The sequence below is a fragment of the Pygocentrus nattereri genome, chromosome 11 (genome assembly GCF_015220715.1).
Source record: "Pygocentrus nattereri isolate fPygNat1 chromosome 11, fPygNat1.pri, whole genome shotgun sequence".
Lineage (NCBI taxonomy): Eukaryota > Metazoa > Chordata > Actinopteri > Characiformes > Serrasalmidae > Pygocentrus > Pygocentrus nattereri.
Window position 1 is genome coordinate 35,516,226 of NC_051221.1, and position 23,304 is coordinate 35,539,529.

Consider the following 23,304-nt stretch of genomic DNA (forward strand, 5'->3'; position numbering starts at 1 on the left):
TTTCTTTAGGGTCACATTTGTGTAGAAAAGACAAATGTAATTAATTGTGGTTCACTACACGAAAGAATGTGAATAATCACAACACATTATTTTAATCATATAACTAAAGACATAATTCTAATACAGTCATGACCATCCATCGTCTGTGGCACTTCGACCTTTGCCAGTGTGCTTGCTTGTGTCTCTGTGACAGTGTGTACGTGTTCTCTTTATTTTGTTGGCTCATTTCTCTTTCTCTGTCTCTCACATGCATACAAACACAGGCTTTGGCTGTTTTCATTGGCAGTGTTATAGCAGTGCTTGTCTTCAGTCTGCTCATTCGGTACATGTGTGCTTGTGTGTGATACTCTGTAACTCCTGTAATACTGTTTCAGCAAGATCGCGGAACTGCTTTCTTGTAGTGGGATAAAGAACCTGAAACGTCCTTCTGGCGTCCCTCCCGACCACATGGCTCTTTGGGGGTGGAGGGGGTGGAGGGTGGCCTTTCTATCATAATACTGCAACACAGTCTCAGGCCTGGAGAATTCCAGCCTCCCGGAGCATTGTTCCTCAGTTTTGGTAACATTTCATAAAGATATGGCGTCTGTTTCTGTTCAGAAAGTTGGCGTCAGCACAGTGTCTGGAATTTCCTGTTGCGTTCAGCTTTGCATCTCCTAGCAGAAGCTACCAAACCTTTTAGAACGAAGAAGGAAAAAAATGACCATTTCTAAGGCTGGCTTTACATGGTGAAGCTTCCATGCAACTAGTTGCATGTTGTGAGTTGTCTGCAACCTAATACTGTGCAGTTATACAGTTACACAAATTCAGTTACTCCACTAGTTAGCCAAATAAAACAGCTTGTATTGATTGATCCATCATGTTGTTCTTACTAGATACTCATAACTGAAAGGATTAAACGAGTGGGAGTGAAGGACCAGCTACTGAAAAGAGTTTAAACAACAATTTCCACTAGCTGACTAGTTAACCCAGCTGGTTACAGGAATGTTGGCTTGGTTGTTTTTTTTCTCATTTTTATCCCTCAGTTAACTGAGAAAGTGAAAAACTGGCAACCTTCCATTGTCTGTTAGGAGCATCTCCTTTTCAAGTGTCCAAAAGCGTTTTTTCTTTAGTTTCCTTGGCCGTCAAACCGACCACTTGTGTAAGTTCTTCAAAGTTCTAGCACTTCCGATCTGAAAATTTTGACCTAGCACTTACATGTCTTATTTCTGTGTACTGTTCTATGTAGGTATCAGCACTGACTGCCAGTGTCTTTGCTCAGGGGTAGTCTAACTTATTTGAGTGGACAACAAAGCACTTTTGTAGGTCGCTCTGGATAAGAGTGTCTGCTAAAAGTAAATGTACATTTTCAATTTCCAAAACTTTTGTTAATGAAGTATTTTTAAAGGCTTGCTTTGTTTTCTTTTTTCAGTGAAGTATTTAAGAATCTTTTGAGAAGTTTTTTTAAAATATTCTAATTATTAAAAGTAATTAACAGGTCACTCAGTTACTAATATAATCGATAGCAACATCTCTATGTTGCTGTACTCTGCTAGGGGGGAAGGTAGTTGTGTGGACCTCCTGATGGATGGATGGAAAGAGCTTGTTTAGAGTTGAAGTTTGACATTTAAATGCCAGGAGTTATGGTGGAAATGATAAACACTCACTTGCCAGGTTAAACAGAAGTGTGTGTGTGTGCGCGTGTGTGCGCGCGCGTGTGTGTGTGTGTTTCTTCAGACGAGAGTTGCATATGCTCTTTCCCTCTTTCTCTCACCTGCTTTCATTCTCTCCCTTTCTATTCTTCCCATTTTCTGTCTTTCTCTCTTTTCTGTCTTTCTTTGTCTGTCTTTTCCTCTCTCCCTCTCTCTTCCATTTTTCTTTTTTTCCACTCACATTCTCTTTCTCTGTCTTCCCCCCTTCTCCCTCCTTTCTTTCTTTCGCTGTCTCCCATCTTTCCCTTTTCCCCTCTTTACTCTGTATTTCTTTCTTTTCTCACTTTCCATTTCTCCCCTCATTCTTTCTTTTTCTCACCCTCTCTCTCCCTGACCTACACTCTCTCCCTCTTCCTTTCGCTCTTTCTTTCCTCACTTTCCCTTTCTCCCCTCATTCTTTCTTTTTCTCACCCTCTCTCTCCCTGACCTACACTCTCTCCCTCTTCCTTTCGCTCTCTCTCTCTCTCTCTCTCTCTCTCTCTCTCTCTCTCTCTCTCTCTCTCTCTCTCTCTCTCTGCAATAAATCCAGAGGTTGTGCAATAGCACACAGTAGTGGAATGTTGTTCCTGTAGATGGTTTTAGCATTAGCTCTTACACACAGGTCTCTCTCTCTCTCTCTCTCTCTCTCTCTCTCTTTCACACACACTCTCACACTCACACACACTCTCACACGCACAAACATATATGTATGGTATACATACAGCCAAAACAATAGCTGTAGGCAAAAACCCCTCCTTAAATAAGTGTTTGTCATCTTAATGCAATCAGCATTCAGTTTCCCACCAAACTTTTCAGCAGTGAGGTCTCTGTGGCTCTGTGATCTAGTTGACCTTTCTCAGTCATGGTCATGGAATGCAGTTTGGGTCTGTGCAGTCTGCACAATGCCCCAGAGGCAGTTTGAGTCATACCAGGCGACACTGGCCGTGTGGGGGAGCGGATTCCTTCTCTAGGCCGTCTTTTTGGAGAGCACGTTCCCAGCTGCAGCCCTCAGCACTGTTCTGGCTCCTGCGGAGCTGCGTGTCAGAGCAGGAATGGAAAAGGCCATTTGGCTCTTGAGATGGGTGCCTGGTGCATTCAAGCTGAGCCACACATGAACATGGGCAGTGAAGAGTTCATCAAAAGAGCTGGAGGGTTCTGGAGGCTTCCACTGAGAAATGCTATTAGCCATGCTGGCTTCCACTCATTCTCTCTCACTGGTGGTCCATGCATTACATTCTCTGTGAGGACAGCAATGAGGTTTAGCTTGTCACTGTGTTTTTGTCAGTGTGTGAATGGTGTGGGCTGAGAAAGCCTTTGTTTTTTAGGCACTTGTTTGAAGGTTGTCATAATCAGCTGCACATTAGTTGGAAGTTTTCCTGGTAATGCACATTTTAAATTTTCCTGCTGGTCACCCTTTGTTTACATTCAGTGGAAAAAAGTTCTATACAGTGTTGCAGAATTGATGTAAGCAGTGACCGTATGTGACTGACAGCAACATACAGCTATGTAAACATTCCCATGATGGTAGCACTGCTTGGGGTGGGGGGGTATCATTCCTGCCTTTATTGACATCCTCTTTTTGGCATGCTTAAAGCAGAGTGCTGCTATTAGGCACCAGTCTCCATAACAGCAGTAAATGTTTTTATTTTCTTATTTTTTTTATTTATTTATTTTTTGTTTCGTTTCGACGTGAAGGTGTTCAGTTCGGGTGAGCATCTTCATTCTTCAGTTTACGTGAGCATATCCAGCATATATATATATATATATATATATATATATGGACAGAAAATTGGCCTATAACCAATACATAGCTGATTGATCCTTCCATCTCTACACTATGCCATCTTACAAAGTGTTTTGAACACGTGCATGTTTCTCTCAGTGTCTAATGGTGTGTTTTCATCATGGTTTTGCTTGACATGGGTGTGTATTCAGTTACAAGCATTAAGCGTCCACGTTTCCCGAAACAACATGAACAAAACCATGATGGAACATTATACTGGTCTTTTTGGTACACTGCAATTGCTCCTGTGACATCAGTAGGTGCATGATGATCTCAGATTAATTTATTAAACTGGAGCATTCAACCCTGCAAACTTTGGATCTCAAGATGGGGTCAGATGTTGCACTGTTGTGGTATTGGGCATCATTGTATGGGCATGTTTATTCAGTATTTCAGTAGCAACAGAGATAATGTACCCATAGTTTTTGATTATTTTAAGTAAATCTCTCTCTCTCTCTCTCTCACTCACACACACACACACACACACACACACACACGCGCGCGCGCGCACAGACTTTAATGTGTGTTGGTTCTTAAGTGAGAGTGGCTGCTGATTTTACACATCTTTTGAAGTTTGAAGGAGTGTGAAATGAGTTATTTGTTGTGCAGTGTCCCCCCCTCTGGCAAACACTCTGACCCTCACACATATGCACACTCTCTGCTGTCTCCCTCTTTCACTCATAAGTGCAAACACATTCTTATTCTGTCACTCATTCTGACAGTACTGAATGACCTCTGACACAGGGATGTAAGCCTACAGGACAAAGGTCAGTGCAAACCTATTTGAGTTTCCCTATGCTTAGTCTATTTTCAGTAAGATATGCATGATGACTCACCCTTTTCATCATTTTAAGATTGCCTTCACTACATCTTTTTTTAAAAAAGCTTATAGTGAACATGTAAAGCACAATAGCAGCACATTTTCAGTCATTTGTATTAGCCAAGATTGCAGTATAAATAACTTGTTGTGCTCTTTAAGATGCCAAACTGGTACTATACATTTTAAACTTATTAAAATAATGTGAACAAGTAAAATGCAACAAAAATAAGAAGCAACTGGCTATTTGGCACAATAAATACATTATTATGCTGCGTCATTTTGGTCCAGGTGCAACAGAAGCATTCAGATACAAGTACAAGTGCACTTACAAGTTATTTACTTGATGAAACTGGAACACCGCACATCAGACAAATTCGACAAACTGCATATTCAAAGAAACGGTCTGCCAATTCCGATCTTGGCCTGTTTCAGTCATGCATCCCTAATACCACGTCTGTTACTGAGAAATGAATAAAAGTCAGAATATATCAGTATACATTAGCTAAGCTGGGTTAGCTCCTGACAAGCTGCTGGGAGTTTATAAAGATAACTCTGACTGATCTGCTCTTAACAGCATCTTTTTGGTCATGCCTGGGCTCATTTTACTGTTGGTTCTTTTATCACAAAGTGCTCTAATAGAGCAGCTTTAAGCATAGCTGTAACTGTAGTAGCCCTCTGAGCAGCAGACTGTAGTGCATTTGCAGAGCTGTGAGCAGAGATTTATTCTGACACATCAGTGGGATTTGCTGGTGTACGAGTAGCCAAATCTGCATTGTTAGGTACTCATTATGAGCTTGGCTGCAGTAATCTGAATTAACACTAATGAGATTTTTGACCCTTAACTGCAGTTCCGCTACAGCTAGAGTTCTCCAAAACCCTCTGCGCAACCTTTAGCTGCTACAGGAACACGAAACATATGAAGTCATATTATGTCTTGAATTATTGCCTCTTTCTCTATTATGTTTCTAATTGCCAGCATGCTCTTTCCCTAAGTCCATAGATACTGTCAGACTCAAACTGGCTTCTCAGGATGGAAAATCGCTCTGTAATGATCAGTGAGGTTATTGAAAGTTATCATCAATATACAAGGCTTATACTCTTCATGAGCCTGGAACTGGGAGCATTACAACAGTACAACACACTGAGGGATATGTTGTGAGAGAGACATTGACTGGAGGGTGAATGGACAGATGGACAGTGAGATAATCAGATGGGTGGCTTAATGATGGTGTCTGGTTGGATGTATGGGTGGATGGATATGTATGCATATAGTCTGGCAGTGAGTTTTTATTCATTATATTGTTCTACATTGTTGTATAGACTGTATAGACCTGTTGTATAGACCTTATCTTACTTCGGATCTGATCAGTGATACGCTCATTACGATCTGCCCCCAGAGTAGCTGAGACATGTGCATATCAACACTGCATATAGTAAAATGTATCAACGTGTGAAATGAGGCCAGTCACAATAATTACATCTCCTGATTACAGGTATTTTTGGCTGATTGCAGTAATTTAAGCTAATGTTAATTACTTTACACGGTAGTTAGTTTTTTCATTGCAACAGAATGCAAATTGGATGCGTTCATAAGGCAGTTAAGGCAAATACATGTAAATAAAAGGAAGCAGAAAGTGCATTTATTGTGCCGTAATCAGGCTTACAGAAACAACAAAATGTCTGACGTCTGACTTGGAGCTGTAGCACGATTAGAAATCAGCAGTAAGTAATGTTTATTTGAGCTTATGCTGTGTCTTTCATCAGTTGGTTCTTATTGATTTGTTTAATCAGGATTGCAATAAACTGAGACTGAAGTATGAAGCAGAAATGGGGACACAAGTCAGTCTTCACACAAACAAAACTGGTTAAATTAGGCCCGCCAACTCTAATACGGTAAATTAATAAAGTCTTTTGTTTTCAGCCTTATGAGTTTCACTTTGCCTACTACACTCTCAGAAAAAAGGTACTTTAACTGCCACAGGGGTGGTACCCCTCGTGTCACTGGGGTGGTATCCTGAAGGGTACAAGAGAGCATAATTGTACCACATTCCACAAACTTTTTCAAGTTGTTTTGATCCCACATATCCTATCCTGACTCCAGTTTTTTTTTTTTTTTTATTGCTTTAAATGTTATAATACATTAGGTAATGATAAAAATACACTAATATATACCTTTCCCAGGGGACAAACTTACTTAAGGTACACAGTTGGAGCTTAATACCATTGTTGTACCTTTGAGTGTATATTTACATTGTGCCATGATAAATGAAAAATGTACCTGCACAGTACCCTGTTCGGTCACAGGCAGTCATTACTGTAATGGCATTTACCGTAGCTCACAGCAGTGTTAGCTTCTGTATGGCTTCAAATAACGATCCCTTCATTATACAACCCCAATTCCAATGAAGTTGGGACGTTGTGTAAAATATAAATAAAAACAGAATACGATAATTTGCAAATCCTTTTCAACCTATATTCAATTGATAGGCATTTAGTAGGAATTTACTTTTGTGTCATTCCTGCAAGTAATAACAAGACAGAACTAAAATTCTCTTCTCAAGACTTAAGACTAGGCTCAGACTCTCGCCCCAGAGACTCAAGACTCAGCTCAAACTTGCATGAAGCCGCTTGTGAGCATGTCTTATATTAAGTACAATTTTATTCAAATGTTTGCTTGCTCAAATTAAAAAAAAAAACAGGTTTGCGCTTTATTAGATCATGTTTTGCACAAATTGAATTAAATGCGATGGTAGCAATATGAAATCACATTATTAAAAGAGTAAAGGCAGAAATTAAAAAGCATTAAATAGGAAACTTTGGGGTTTGTGAACTGTGTTGATTTATTTTTTTTATTATTTATAATTTCACAACATGATAATAGCTGGCTCATGATGATGAGTCATTCTTGCAAACTCTGTTAATACATACAGCGCCGTAAAATCTCCTCTGTTTTCATCTTCTCTGTTTCTGTGGCTTTTGTGGACATAGTTCTGGGAACAGGCCTTGAGGAATAGAAACATCCTCATCCCTGAATGAACTTGAAACAGAAGTGTCTTTCTCGGGAGTTGAGACAGAAATGTTGTTTTTTCAGTATTGTCTGTCTAGCATGCACACACTCTCTGTGAAAGACAGCTCTTTGTTCCTCTGACTGGCTGTTTACAAACCAAATGCTCATCAGTGTAAGCAATGACACGAGACATCCATCTACATCTGGTACCCAGAGAAAGGCCAAAAAAGGTCAAGCCAATGAAAAGAGAGAGCTTTGTGTGAGCAGCACCCATAACAGGAGACAGGAGGCGGTCATGAGTCATGCTGTGCTGGGCAGGAAAGAAAGGGAGAGAGGAGAGAGGCTGCGGTGATTGAAAGGCTGAATAATGCTCGGAACTTCCCTTTGTTTCGGACACTGACTGATGCGTTTTCTGTGGGTGGAGATTCAGGAGCAGAGATAACAGGAAGGTGAGAGTCAATGGCTGTCAGGGAACACACATAGACACACATAGTTCTTTCACAGTGTGTGTGTGTGTGTGTGTGTGTGTGTGTGTGTGTGTGTGTGTGTGTGTGTGTGTGTGTGTGTGTGTGCCAGCTGATAAAGACAGTGCCAATACTTCTAGTATATTTGTAGATACATGGCATGAGTGTTTGCTTGCTTGTGGCCTATATGTTACAGTATTACTTTACAGTATTAAATACATGGAAACTGTTTTGAATTCATTGTTTTTTGTCAGAAGAATACACACATTTACATATATTCACCTGTTCATCCTACAGCGGGTTAGCTCTGTTCATTCACCCAGAAAAAAAGTCACACAGAGAATTTCACACAGAGAAAAAAATAATAATTCATATGGGCTCTTAAATTATGTCATAATCCAATTTCCCAGCAATATTTTGAGGACCGTGTATGTGGGATAACATATATGGGTTTGTTAAGCACAGCATGATACTGAGTGGGGGGGGGGGGGGGGGGGGGGGGGGTGGGGTTGACTTTTTTTTTTCCATGGAGAAAACAACTTAAACACGGGACTTGTTTGGATTACAACGATACAGAATGGCGTGCAAAATGAAGAAATGTCCGCAGAAGCCTGTGAGCTGCTTCAGCACTGGTTTCTCAGGCACTGTTATCAAGAAGACTATTAGTGTGAGTCTAGTAATAGAATTGAATCAACTGGAACACACCTCAATGGCATTTGAGGAGTAACATTTCAAAGGAAATTAAGTTTTGAAGTAATCAGACCTTTTTTACATAAGAGTATTTCATTTCTAAAGCAATCACAAGAAAGCAGATAAAGCACCAAACCACTTTGTAATGTTTGGACTGCTGAGTACACTCACAATGAACAGTCAGTAAGGGATTGAGCTCAGATGCAGAGCCTGGATTGTTATTTGCCAGCTTAATGTAATGTTATGTTTGTTCTTAAGCAGAGAGGGCACAATATCTCCTCTACTTTTTCCAGTACTGAAACCAATCTAATATTGTTTCTTTAAAAATTATTTAGCTTTTATTTCTTTTTTTAAATTGATGTGCTTCACTTAAGATGATCATGGAAAAGTAGGCTGTGATGCTAAATATACTCAGTCACTCTTCTACCCCACACTGACATCACATCGCACAGTATGTGTTTTTTTTTTCTCTCTGATATCTTACTTTCTGCTGATATCAGCCAAATATTGATATCATTTCTGACCATTCTTCCAGAAGCACATATGTGAGGTGTTGATGTTGGACGAGAAGTTCCTGGTTTGCAGTCTCTATCTGGTTGAGGTCAGGCCTGTCGAGTTTTTCCATACCAAACTCACTCATCCATGTCTTTATGGATCTTCAAATCAAATCAAATTTATTTGTATAGCGCTTTTTTCAATGGATGTTGTCACAAAGCAGCTTTACAGAATTTCGGAAAAGACAAAATTTTAACAGGACAGTAAGAATGTACAAACCCCCTCCCGGTGGGCAAGCCAGGGGCAACAGTGGCAAGGGAAAACTCCCTCAGAACTGAGGAAGAAACCTTGGGAGGAACCAGGCTCACCTGGTGAGCCCAACTCCTGAAAAACAACCCCACACCATAATCCCCCCTCCGCCAAACTTTACACTTGACACGATACAGTCAGACAATTATCCAAATCCAGACTCGTCCATCAGATTGCCAGATGGAGATGCGTGATTTGTCATTCCAGAGAACACGTCTCCACTGCTCCGGAGTTACACCACTGCATTCGAAGCTTTGCATTACGCTTGGTCATGTAAGGCTTGGATTCAGCTGCTCAGCCATGGAAACCCATTCCATGAAGCTTTCTATGCTGTTCTTGAGCTAATCTGAAGGCCACTTAAAGTTTGGAGGTGTGTAGCAATTGACTCTGCAGAAAGTTGGTGACCTCTGCGCACTATGCTCCTCAGCATCCGCTGACCCCGCTCTGTCATTTTACATGGCTGACCACTTCGTGGCTGAGTTGCTGTCGTTCCCAATCGCTTCCACTTTGTTATAATACCACTGACAGTTGACTGTGGAAAATTTAGTAGTGAGGAAATTTCAGGACTGGACTTATTGCACAGGTGGCATCCTATCACGGTACCAAGCTGGAAGTCATTGAGCTCCTGAGAGCGACCCATTCTTTCACTAATGTCTGTAGAAGCAGTCTGCAGGCCTAGGGGCTTGGTTTTATACACCTGTGGCCATGGAAGTGAGTGGAACACTTCAAACTTAAGAGAACATATGAAAGGCTATGTTCACATTACTGGGATGAAGTGGTGCAAATCTAACATATTTCTTTTCTTTTTTTTTTCTTTTCAAAACCATGTGGACCAGGGTTACTGTAATTTTGTAATTTTCATTCATTTTTATTTTTATTTAGTTCTTCATTTTGTTTTTTTGATTATGGTTTATTTTTACTGAAATGTGCATGAATAATTTTAGGTTTTAATTTCTAAAATAGTTTTAGTTTAGCTATCATTTATGTTTAATTTTAGTTTTTAGTATTGTACTGAGCACTAAGATGGTAGGTAGAATAAAAGTAATGCAGGAGTAGACTGGGCTCAGCTCAGCTCGGCTCGGCTCCAGCTTTTCTTTGAAGATGGCCAAACACAGAAGAGTACCTCTTCTAAACTCTCAATCATGCACTGAAAAAATGAAAAGTTTACTTTCGCAGTAATTCCATTTCGCTTTAATTAGCTTTGCAGTTGACAGTTTTGATTTGTTTTTGAAAACTGTTTTTATATTTATTTTTTATTTATTTATTTTTATAAGTCCGCACAGTTCTGAAAATGTCTGAACATTACACGACCTCCTCGTTCGATGTTATATAAGTTGTTTGAGTTCATTCAAGTTCTTGTTTTTAACTGAACAAGAGAATGGGAGTTGAATGTTTGGGCAACTCGTGTCCAGGTGTGTCTTGGAGGCACTTCCTGGGGCATAATGGTCCAAGAGCACAGCCTTGACCCAGTGGAGCACAGCCGCTAACATGCCAGTGGAAGAGGAAAATCATTGTAAGCATATTGCCATGAGGTTATTAGGTCATTCAGAGTGAGACATTTTCCTGCTGTAGAGCTCTGATTAGCCTGTGTGTGTGGCCTGCTTAGTAACGGTGTTTGATTGATTGATTGTGCTTTATGTGCCTTACAGTGAGTCAATGTGATTGTTCCCAGTCACTGGTGGACTGTGCATGTGGGTGTGGGTGTATGTGTGTATGAATCTCAGGTCATGACCTCGTAATGGGTGTTCCTGGTGTATTGTGTCTGCCTGTGGCTGAACTGGGTGTTACCTGGTGATATTCTCAGAACAGGATCTGACCACTATGCCCCTGTCTGACAGCCATGTCCATCTTTTATAGCCTACATTTTAAAGATCTAGTCGTTGTTTAATATTTTGGACAGAAAATGATGTGATTTTCAGCACTCTGGAACTTTCACATCAAGTCTGTTTCTTTAAGCACTCAGGAAGAGTGGAAGGAGGAACATTTGATTGTTTGAGGACTCGCAGCAATGAGTTTCTTTTTTCTTCTAAGTACTGCAACTGAAAGATGCACACACTGTGTAGACCACAGTCTACAAAAAAAGACCAGACATGAACATACTAAGAGACCCCTGTATAAACTGTGTAACGTTATATGCTGTGTTGTGGTTAAATTCCCAGTTGCATTCTCCAGCCTTTCAACTTTGGTCAGTTATATAACCTGATTTTTAGTTAGCATATTGCTTTTTGTATAAGATTTTGTGCTCTGCCACAAGCAAAATGGGTGTTCTGTCACCACCGTGATGCACATTTGACTGGGCTGCAACTTTAACAGCAGGGCTCTGATTCCTCTGCGTCCATATAGCACAATAAAACTGACTGGCTGTGATTTTTAAAAATTATGTAGAGCTGCAGTCTGTCTGTTTCTGACAGCATTAATTAGCATGAATTCATTAGCAGGTATAGATTAACATGTGTGTTTTTTTTCTCTCTTTCTTTTTTTGGTAAAAGTCTCGTGTGAACAGGCCATAAAGCGAAATTCCGCAGATTTTCAAATTTTCTTCATAGTTTAATCTTAAGGATGTGAATGAAGTCATTCAGGGTATTATGATGGTCTAGAGAAACCTGCCAAGAAATATTCACAATGGTGGTGATAGGAACCAGACGTACAAAGCATGCTTAGACAAACTACCGTATCACGTGGAGGTGAAATGGGGATGAGCATTAATTTACCATGGTGTTAACATCAGTTTTAAAAGAAATGTTCATGGTAGAGAGGTTCATATAGATGTAGTACGGCAAAATGGTTCCCAACAAAACATACATTTTCATATTTACCACTGTTTTCCCAGTATCAACATTGGGTATACATTCATTGGTTGTTTTGGGCAGTAAACAAATTGGCTATATTTGTGTTGTTAAGACACTGTGACCTTCACCACCACTGTAAGTAAACTTGAAACTAGGCAAGTCTATCCACAATGAACTGTTTCACATAGAAACACTCTGAATCACTTTGTTTACATCTCAATCATGGAAGTATGCTGATGTTTTTTAAAAATGTGAAAAATTCCCTTTTAAGGCCCAACTCTCTCTTGCTGTCTGTCTCTCTCCCTCTCACACACTTTGTCTCTCTTACCCTCTTGAGCACATAATTGACTAGCAAAGCTGTGAGTAACAGTACACACTGAAGTGTTCTTGTGTTTAATATGCAAAGCTTAATAAACCTATTTAGCACTAATTATAACTGTATCTGCTTGAGATAGAAGAAACATGTGCTTTGTGCTGTGTTTGTTGTCTCCTGCTATTATGAACTGCCTCGTGGTTAAGTGGTTACAAGCATGTGTTTAATGTGCTCTCCAATTCGTCTTCACCCTATATTCTCTTCAGTATTCTGAAGTGAAATATCTGCCCTCTTGAGTGTTGAAAAAGCAGCTAAGAGAAGCACATCTCATGTTATTTCTCTCATTCAGAACTTGATTTACCCCCAGCTCTGTGGAATTGGTTTGGTTGCATGAGTGAGTGAGCTGGTCAGGGATGACCAAGCAGGAATTATGAAAATGATCCACTTCTGTTTTTCTATGACCTGAGGATCAAAATTCAGAAGTACTGAAATAAAAATGCATGATTGAATGTTCGGTAGCAGTTCTCCAAAACCCAAAGGGTCTTACACTCTGTTAACCTCATGTTATTTGGTCACAGACTGGAGAAAACTGCCCATTAATTCAATTGAATTCTTTTTTTGAATTGAATTGAATTCAGAACCATTAGCCTGCTGTTTGCACACAGAGGAATTAGACCTTCGCATTTAACCCATCCGTGCAGTGAAACACCCACATACGTTCACATTAGTTGAACACACACACTAGGGGGCAGTGAGCACACTTGCCCAGAGTGGTGGGCAGCCCTATCCACAGCGCCCAGGGAGCAGTTTGGGGTTAGGTGCCTTGCTCAAGGGTGCTTCAGTCACGTATTCTTGGCCAAGGGGATCAAACCGGTGAGCTTCTGGTCACAAGGCTGGTTCCCTAACCTCCAGCCCACGACTGGAGGTTATAATTTTTTATTATTATTTATGTGTAAATCACACTAAAAGTGGATTATAGTTTTAAAAAAAGCAAAAAAAAAAATAAAATAGAGTATTCCGAAAAGAGGTGCCATACCATCAATCCAGGAAAGCCAGTATATAGGAACAATTGTGCTTTCGTGTTTGTGTGTGTGCACCAGGGATGTAGCTACAGGGTGACCTTGGGGGCCTACACTCTTTGCATAAAGAGTTCTGTGTAGAATACAAAAGGGTTCTTTGATCTGTAAAAATATTGGAGCCTTTTTTGCTGCTACGTTTTAAGAGTTCCTTAACATCTTATTCACCAGGGTATATTCTGTTTTTTCCAACTGAATTTACAGGACCAGATCAAATTATTCAGTAACTGCATGAAGTAAATGTAAATTTAATTACATTTTTTTTTGTAAAAGTTCCCCTTTGATTAACAGAAAACGTGTTTTATGATCATACACATATTGCTACATGCTTACAATTTACTGCTGAAAGCTGAAAATCTTTGTAATTTTATACAAATATTTTTTACTGTATATCACTGAAGAGACACTGTCTGTTTATAGTTTATAGCTCAGATTTTTCGAAAAATGGGTTGACTTTCAGTAGACAAAAAAAAAGAGTTTCTTTTATTTTAAGGGTTTATAATAAATAAATCTCATGACACCCGTCTTTTCAATGTAGCTTATGAAATATGAAAGTTATGAAGAATATGACGAAGTGCGTTTTAGAACCACCGGTGGTCTCAAGGGGTTTAAAAGGTTAAAGAACAATCTACAACTGGTTTTCCTTCAGAGAAAAGAAGCAATTGCCCATGCAAATAACCAGTTATGCATTCAAATGGTTCTTTGTTTGTTCATGGTTTATATAGAACCATTGCCATTACTAAAGAACAAGCACCCTTGAAGAACCATTTTTTGAAGTGTGTGCCTCTCCACCTGGTGTGCATGCACAGCCATATACTGAATGTCATGATGATTGTTAATCTGCATGTTACAGCGTAAGATACACAGTACAAACAGAGTCAAATAATTTGCAGCATCTGAATTAGTGTGTACTTAAACAATCAGCATCTTTCTTCTTCCTTTCCGTCGTGTTCTTATTGGACTAGTTCTCTGTATTCTGTCCGTCTCACCTGTCGCTGTCTCTCTACTGAAAGCAGGCTGGGTTGTGTGTGAGTTTGGGCATGTCATGAGGTGGCTGATAACTACCTGCAACTGGTCTGAACTGACTGCTAAATATGGAGTGGAAAATGTTTAGCAGACCAAATGTTTGGTGTGTGGTTGGGTGCACACACTTGCACATCTGTGTGAGTGACCTCTGGCACTACTCTTAGAGACTCATCAAAATATACATATACTGGACTAAGCATTGTTAGACGGTAGGTAGAGCAGTACTCCTACTTAAGAGGAAGAACACTGCTCCCCCTGCTGGAAATCATGAGCTGATGCAAGGCTTAATACTAGAGGGACTGTGTCTTTCAAATACACTACTCACAAAAAGTGAGGGATATTTGGCTTTCGGATGAAATTTTTGGAAAACGTAAAAAGTTCACGCTACAGTGATATTGTATCATGAAAGTAGGGTATTTAAGTAGAAGCATGCAATGGTGATTTCCTCATCTCAAATAATTTATTGAAACAAAAACCAACAACAGTGATGGGTTTACCCCAACAAAAAATGTCAATGTCTCAATAACTTGTCATGTGCCCTTGAGCATCAATTACAGCTTGACAACGACGTCTCATGCTGTTCACAAATGGACTCATTGTCTGCTGAGGCATGGCATCCCACTCTTCTTGAAGGGTGGCCCTCACGTCATTGAGGTTCTGGGGTACAGATTACGAGCCTCCACATGGTGACTCAGCTGATCCCATAGGTTTTCTATGGGATTCTGGTTTGGAGAAAGTGCAGGCCACTCCATTTGAGGTATCCCAGTCTCCAGCAGCTGTTCCCTAATGATGCAACCTCAATGAGCTGGAGCATTGTCGTCCATGAAGATGAAATTAGGCCTGTGTTGTTCATGCAGAAGCACAATGACTGGATTAATGATGTTATTCAGTAGCTGGTCACTTTACCATTCACAAAGTGTAGGGCAGTTCTGTGTTGACTAGACACACCTGCCCACACTGTAACACCACCACCACCATCTTGCCATTAAGCTCCTTGTTAGAGAACAGCAAGTTGTGCAAAAAGTACTGAAACATTGAACAGTTGGACATGTGTATTCGAAGGTTTAGAGAAGGTCACATTAAGTTCACCTGTAAAGGTTGGAGTGCAATTTAGGTTCATCCTGAAATGTAATTTGAAAGCCAAATATCCCTAACTTTTTGTGAGTAGTGTATGTTGTCATTGTTTTCAGATATTTGTATGTTTTGTTTGTTTGTTTGTTTCAATGATTTAAAAAGTTTTGGTTTTTTTTCTTCTGAAATACTGTTACAGCAATGTCGATTTCAGTAATGTTTCATCTTCTTGTCTTCAGCTTTTTTCTTTCTGTGTTTTTCAGGTGGCCAGTATCTTAAGCAGCAGTGAATTGTTCCCTGGTCTGCAGCAGCTGTGGTGTTCCTAGCCATGAGTGTGATGGAGGACTTTCCTGTCCACTGAGTGTGCTGCTGTCAGCATTGCAGCCATGTCGGCTTGCAGCACCTTCACCGAGCACGTGTGGAAGCCTGGCGAATGCAAGAACTGCTTTAAGCCCAAGAGTCTGCACCGCCTGGCTGAGGGGGACTCAAGGAAAGGTCGCCACGAGCAAGCCCCTGTCCAGCACAGCCAAACCCCCACAGGGGTCAGGACTAACATTAACCAGCATAGTCACTCTCCAGTGGTGGGCGGGGCTAACATTAACACTAACATTGCTATCAGCACTCAGAGAAGTGGAGGCTCCCGCTCTGGTCAGTTCCGACCTCCTGTGGCAAAGAAGCCCACCATCGCTGTGAAGCCCACCATGATGCTCCCATGTTCAGGGGTGGGGCTAGACACAGAGGGGAACCCACAGATGCCAGCAGAAGGGGCTGAGCCCGGGAAAGTTTCTGCTTTCACTGTCTGGAGTCACAATGGCCTGAATCGAAAGAGGCCTGCAGGACCAAACAACAATGAAGAAGACGAAGAAGGGGGGCAGATAGAGGGCTATGCTTCTCTCTGTCCACCTAGCAGCAGCAGTAACAACAACAATGGCCTCACAGATGTGCTGAAGGAGATAGCCGGTCTAGGCCCGAGCCCAAGCTCTAGCAGAGATGACTTTTTGGGCCGTATCAGCTGCTCGTACAGGCGCTCGCTTGAGAGAGGCCTGCCTGCAGCCGGCTGCTTAGCCATGGGTAGCAGTGGCAGAGCGGCCAAACATGTCTCTCTCAGTGACAGCGCTGAGATCATCAGCTCGGAGGGGGGTCGCTTCTGCTACCCAGAATTTTCCAGTGAAGGAGAGGATGATGAGGAAGGAGCTGAGCTGAGTGAGGGGGATGATGATGATGATGAGGATGAGGATGATGATGGTGAGCATGAGAGCTGGGATGAGAGTGATGAAGAGCTTTTGGCCATGGAGATTAGGATGCGAGGACAGCCGCGCTTTGCTAATTTCCGCGCTGCAACCCTGTCTCCTGTTCCCTTCGCAGCTGGTAAGAAATGGAACACTGTCCCGCTGCGGAACCGCTCACTGCAGAGGATCTGTGCAGTCGACTACGATGATAGTTACGATGAGATTTTGAATGGGTATCCTTCAGTGGACTCCAACGGAGCACCTGGCCTGCTCTCGTATGGCAGCGACCCTCAAGGTAGTGGCTTCCTGTCCAATTCAGAGTCCACCACTTCCCCAGAATTCTCTTCTTCTCTCCCTGATGACTCCTGTACATCCAGCAGTGGCAGCAGTGCCCCCTGTGGCCAACGGAATGGACTGCACTTGGCTTCAGCCAGTAAGGAGCTCACACACCAAGGAGACCCAGTGGGACGAGCACTGACTTCGCCTAAAGCCACTGAGACTCACAAAGCTGTTCTGGCCATCCGACTACAAGAACAAGACACCAGTCAGAGAGAAGGTGGGCCTCTTCCACAGGCTCTCCCTGGTCAGCCAATCACAATCAGCTTCAGCCCTACAGAGGAGCAGGCTAAGCCCTACAGAGTCGTGAGTTTAGAGAAGACTCCCATCTGTAAGCCATACACTGTTGTAGACGTGTCTGCATCTATGGCCACCACTGAGGAGCGAGCTTCTGAGAGTGCTGCCAAGTCCAAGAGTCCAAACCCTGCATTTGGTCCACCACCTTACCCTGGGGCCTCCAAAAATGTTCCCCTATGTGCTGGCTCTCCTTTTTCCCCAAAATCACCCTTATCACCCAAATTACCTCTTACTCCTAAGTCTGTAGCAGTATCGCCAACTTCTCCATTCACTCCGGTTTCACCTTCAGTCCAGGTCTCTCCTAGCACTGCTGTTGCACCCAGCCCTTCCTCCAAGAAGCCTGGGAACATTCGCTACCAGGAGGTGTGGACATCTAGTACCAGCCCTAGGCAGAAAATCCCTAAAGTTGAATTGCTGAGTGGAGGGACATCTGGACCATCAGTCCCTCCTAGACACAGCAACCATAAATCAGCTCCCACCTCCCCCGTTGCCGGCCTTTCCTCATCTCGCACTGTACCTGTCAAGTCACCCAACTTGTCTGAGATCAAGTTCAACAGTTACAATAACGCAGGTATGCCCCCATTTCCCATCATCATCAGAGATGAGCCTGCATATGCACGCAGTTCAAAGAATGCTGTGAAAGTGCCCATTGTAATCAACCCCAGTGCATATGATAATCTGGCTGTGTATAAGAGCTTCCTAGGCCTGAGCGGGGAGCCACCCCAGCACAAGCCTGGAGCCGGTAGTCGTGTGACTAGCCACACATATGAAGAGATTGGTTCATCTGAGAGCACACAGCCCTCTCCAACAGAACAAATGCCCAGTGCCAGAAAACCTGCCTCAGCCACTACTGAGGAAGAGAGAGACACCACAAGGGTAGTAGAGGCTCCTCATGATGACAAAGCCAAAAGTACCACTGAGTCCAATGTAGTATCAACCAACTTCTCAGTTACTTTCTCCACTCCCAGGACCAACATTACGCCTACTGTCAGCCCTCTCTCTGGCAGCCTGACCAAGAGCAGCTCTGCCACAGCCAACCTCAGCCGCAGCCGTAACCCCAGCGGTGAGCCGCCAGTAGGCAGCAGCGAGTGCCAGTCCTCCTCCACCAGTGGTTCAGGGCACAGGGAGAAGGCCAGCATGGTGCTCTCTCAGATAGTAGCCTCTATCCAACCCCCACAGTCACCACCAGAGTCGCCCACCGCTCAAGGTAAAACCTGTAGCGCCGAGGAGCTGTACTCTCTCCCTCCTGACGCCACTAAGGGAACTCTCAGCAGGCCCAAGTCCCTTCACTGCCCTGCAGACAGTGGCCTGTCAAAGTCCCGTAAAGAAACACCATCCAAGCTTCTCCCCAAGTCTCAGAGTGCCTCGGCAGCCGAAGCTCCCACAAGTCCCAAACCTGAGCCTGGTGCCCCGTTTCCCCCACCTAGATCCACCTCCTCCCCCTATCATGCTACCAACCTGCTTCAGAGGCACTTCAGCAATTGGACCAGGCCAACAGGCTCCAGGCCCAGCGATGGGGAGGTCAGCCCTGGAACAGAGGGCAGGCGCTCATCCGACAGCAACAAGCCCAAACGCTGGATCTCCTTCAAGAGCTTCTTCCGCCGGCGGAAAGATGAGGACGAGCAGAAGGAGAAAGCGGAGAGAGAGAAGGAAAAAGGGAAGCTAGTTGGTTTGGATGGGACTGTGATCACCATGCTTCCTCCTCCACCTATCCAGAGGCAGCACTGGTTCTCAGAGTCAAAAACGGATGATCCCACCCAGAAACCCACCATCATATTCACCTATAAGCCTGATAGTGGGGCAGGAGGAGATGGGGAGGGAGAGCTGAGGGTGGAGGAGTGTAATGCATCAACAGTGACCAGTCTGAACCAATCAAGTGCCCCCAAGAGCAGAGCCAGCCTCCTTATCAGCAAAGTCATGAGGTAAGCCTCTCTGTCACTTTCTCTTGTTCTCTCTCTCTGAGCTTTTATCATCATTGAATTTCCATTAAATTCCCATACAGTTCCCTGGCGACCTTGGTTCAGCTTTTTCTGGTTGATTGTGTTGTTAGCGCTGGAGTATGTGCAGTGTACTAAGTAGGCTAAGGTGTTTTGATCACTGCATTATTTTCTAATATGCTTTTGGATGCTGAGTCACTTCTGGGGAGTAGGTTTGTTTATGTATTGTTCTCAGTGCTTGTTTATGCATTATGTGTTGCTCCACAATTTTGTAGTGTACAAGTCGCACACAGAGTCCATATCCTGTGATTCCAGTCACTTATCATTTCCTCTGTGTCATGTGATTATATCACCTTTCATTTCATCATAAATAATCTCTTTGACTCATGTGTTTCGCAATTATGGTACAAAGGTTCAGGGTTTATTTGCCATGTATGTAACCATCACAAGTACAATTATGGTAAAATTCCTATTTGTGGAGGGCTCCCAATAGTAACCAACTGTAGTGAAGTAGGCTTTAATCAAAGAACAGCGTTCCCCTTTTTAGACGGCCTGTAGAGCGACCATATAAGGGATAATATTAAGATGCTATGCCTGTATCATTTGTTTGTGTCATAGCATAACCTATGAAAGAGAGGTGTAATATGATGTATGTCATTACTTTTTTGTCTGTAGATTATAAACGCTGAGATCAGTGCCACTGAATGATAGTTGCTTTTGGCTACATCAGTTTTCATGTCTTAGTATTTGCCCTGATTTGCTCACTGTCTCCCAGACAGAGGACAGGGTTAATCACTCTTTCCTGTTTATCACTGAGCATACTGGAGGGAGTGTCCTGAAACCTGCAGAGTAGTGCTCGCAGGTGAATACGAGAGAGGGAGAGGGAGAGAGAGAGAGAGAGAGAGAGAGAGAGATAGCATAAGATTTCCTGAGGACTTTTACCTCTGGGCCTAGTGCGAGAGGGCTTCCAGCCATGGGCAGCTGTGTGAGCCAGTACAGCAGGTAAGTTTAGCGCCGAGTGTTGGTTTAGCTGGGTGAGCATGGAGTTTGTGTGCTTTCTGAGCTGTGAACACTTCATTGGACAAGCTCATTGGTTCAGGCTGTTAGAACAAGTCCTGACAGTTTGGCTTCTGCTGTTCAGGCATGAGGTCATCAAACCATATCTTCACTAACATTTTAAGCATGTTTGAGATTGAAAGGAATGCAATACCTTTTTATTAGTGCTTTAATGGTCTTTAAAGGTAAAGCAAAGGGTTAGCTGCCTAACAGACTGCATTCCTTGTGTGTTGTTTGGTGGTTTTGTACCAGGTGGAAATGGAATGTTTTGCAAGGAATTTAGAAATGAGCATACACTTTTAGGACTGCAGGTAGACAAGGCACCAGACACCAAAGGGAATTACAGTACTGTGCACAAGCCAGAGAGCTTAATATATTTTGTTTCTAATCATTATGAATTAGAGGCAAGTTATTCATTTTTCAAGAGTTATTTCTAACCAGATTAAGATAATCTACTTGCATACTGAAGGAAAAAAGTAAATAGAAAATAAGTTAATGTAATATGTAATAGACAATACAAAATGGGACATGGTAACATGGTAACAACCATGTAAGATGGCATAGACCACCAAAACTGTCCACATCGGATAAACTTAGAGTACTTAAAACTCATCTTTAAGAGGAAGGAGAACATCAAGCTCAACTCTTCAGATCTGAAAAAATCTGCAGGTATTTCTGTCCATCTTTCCATTTTGAGAGGATATCTCACAGCTAGGAGTCTGAATGGATGTGTAGCTGTCATGAAGCCATTACTGAGAAAAAGAAAAAGGTAAAAAAGAAGACAACTAGCAAATCAGAGAAGCTGGTGGTGTTCTCAAAACAATGGAATGACCTCTCAAGAGTCCAGACCTCTGCATCAAAAAATTTGTCTGGGATTACTTGCATTGTGATCAGCAGGTGCATCCAACCTTGAAGACTGAACATTGGAGGTGTGGAAAAGATTTCCCTGCAGATTTCTTTGAAAAGCTAAAATCTCGTCTCCTGAAAAGAATGGAACTAACAAAGGCAAAAGATGAACAGAAAAGTTGCTCATATCTTAGTTGCTGAGGCTTCTGTGTAATTTTCTGTTAAATACATACAACCCCAATTCCAATGAAGTTGGGACGTTGTGTAAAATATAAATAAAAACAGAATACGATAATTTGCAAATCCTTTTCAACCTATATTCAATTGAATACACAAAGACAAGATATTTAATCTTAAAACGGATAAACTTTATTGTTTTTCACAAATATTCACCCATTTTTAATTTGATGCCTGCAACACGTTCCAAAGAAATTTAGACAGGAGCAACAAAAGACTGGGAAAGTTGAGGAATGCTCAAAAAACACCCGTTTGGAACATTCCACAGGTGAACAGGTTAATTGGAAACAGGTGAGTGTCATAATTGGGTATAAAGGGAGCATCCCTGAAAGGCTCAGTCGTTCACAAGCAAGGACGGGGTGAGGTTCAAGAACGAGGTTTAAGAACAACATTTCTCAACGTGCAATTGCAAGGAATTTCATCATCTACAGTCCATAATATCATCAAAAGATTCAGAGAATCTGGAGAAATCTCTGCAAGTAAGCGGCAAGGCAGAAAACCGACATCATTCTATAACAGATATTACCACATGGGCTCAGGAACACTCTGAAAACCACTGTCAGTGAACACAGTTTGTCGCTCCATCTACAAGTGCAAGTTAAAACTCTGCCATGCAAAGCGAAAGCCATATATCAACAACACCCAGAAACACCGCCGGCTTCTCTGGGCCCGAGCTCATCTGAGATGGACTGACGCAAAGTGGAAAAGTGTCCTGTGGTCTGACGAGTCCACATTTCAAATTGTTTTTGGAAATCATGGACGTCATGTCCTCCGGGCCAAAGAGGAAAAGGACTGCCCAGATTGTTATCAGCGCAAAGTTCAAAAGCCAGCATCTCTGATGGTGTGGGGGTGTGTTAGTGGCCATGGCATGGGTAACTTGCACATCTGTGAAGGCCCCATTAATGCTAAAAGGTAGATACAGATTTTGGAGCAACATATGCTGCCATCCAAGCAACGTCGTTATCAGGGACGTCCTGCTTATTTCAGCAAGACGATGCCAAGCCACATTCTGCACGTGTTACAACAGCGTGGCTTCAGAGTTAAAGAGTGCAGGTACTAGACTGGCCTGCCTGCAGTCCAGACCTGTGTCCCATTGAAAACCTGTGGCGCATTATGAAGCGCAAAATATGACAACGGAGACCCCGGACTGTTGAACAACTGAAGTTGTACATCAAGCAAGAATGGGAAAGAATTCCACCTACAAAGCTTCAACAATTAGTGTCCTCAGTTCCCAAACGCTCATTGAGTGTTGTTGAAAGGAAAAGTGATGTAACACAGTGGGAAACACGCCCCTGTCCCAACTTCTTTGGAACGTGTTGTAGGCATCAAATTTAAAATGAGTGAATATTTGCAAAAAACAATAAAGTTTATCCATTTGAACATTAAATATCTTGTCTTTGTAGTGTATTCAATTGAGTATAGGTTGAAACGGATTTGCAAATTATGTTTTTATTTATGTTTTACACAACGTCCCAACTTCATTGGAATTGGGGTTGTATTTTCGGCTTTTTTCCTGACGCTGAAAAATGAATAACTTCTCTTTAATAGCTGCACTCCGACATTTGTGTCGTACTGTAAGGTCAAATGTTTTGCTTTTCACTTCTTTTGGGCCATGAGGAACGTGTTTGAGATTATTTTGACGAGTGTCAGAAGTTCAGAAGTTGGTGGTATTTACCTTTCTAAATGTCTTGTCACTATGACTGAAATATTTCAATATGCTCATGTACTGAGACAGTTGAGGTGTTTATGCAGTTGAATGAAACAGATTTACCTTCCTAATGTTTTGGAACTGATGTGTTTTATTTTTGAGGAGGATATGCTAGACTACTGCAGTAGTGCAGCCAAAAGTAAATACA

The 23,304-nt window shown here is 42.2% G+C and overlaps 1 protein-coding gene across 3 annotated transcripts in view; it reads left to right on the forward strand.

Annotated features, from left to right (window-relative positions):
- peak1 (pseudopodium-enriched atypical kinase 1) overlaps positions 1 to 23,304 on the forward strand; it is a 121,448-nt gene that overhangs the window by 74,539 nt on the left and 23,605 nt on the right. For all 3 annotated transcript variants that reach the window (XM_037542770.1, XM_017714980.2, XM_017714981.2), the window contains one exon: positions 15,774 to 19,294. In XM_037542770.1, the coding sequence (XP_037398667.1) occupies positions 15,897 to 19,294 (3,398 nt within the window). In that variant the 5' untranslated portion in view covers positions 15,774 to 15,896. The remainder of the gene's footprint in view (positions 1 to 15,773; positions 19,295 to 23,304) is intronic.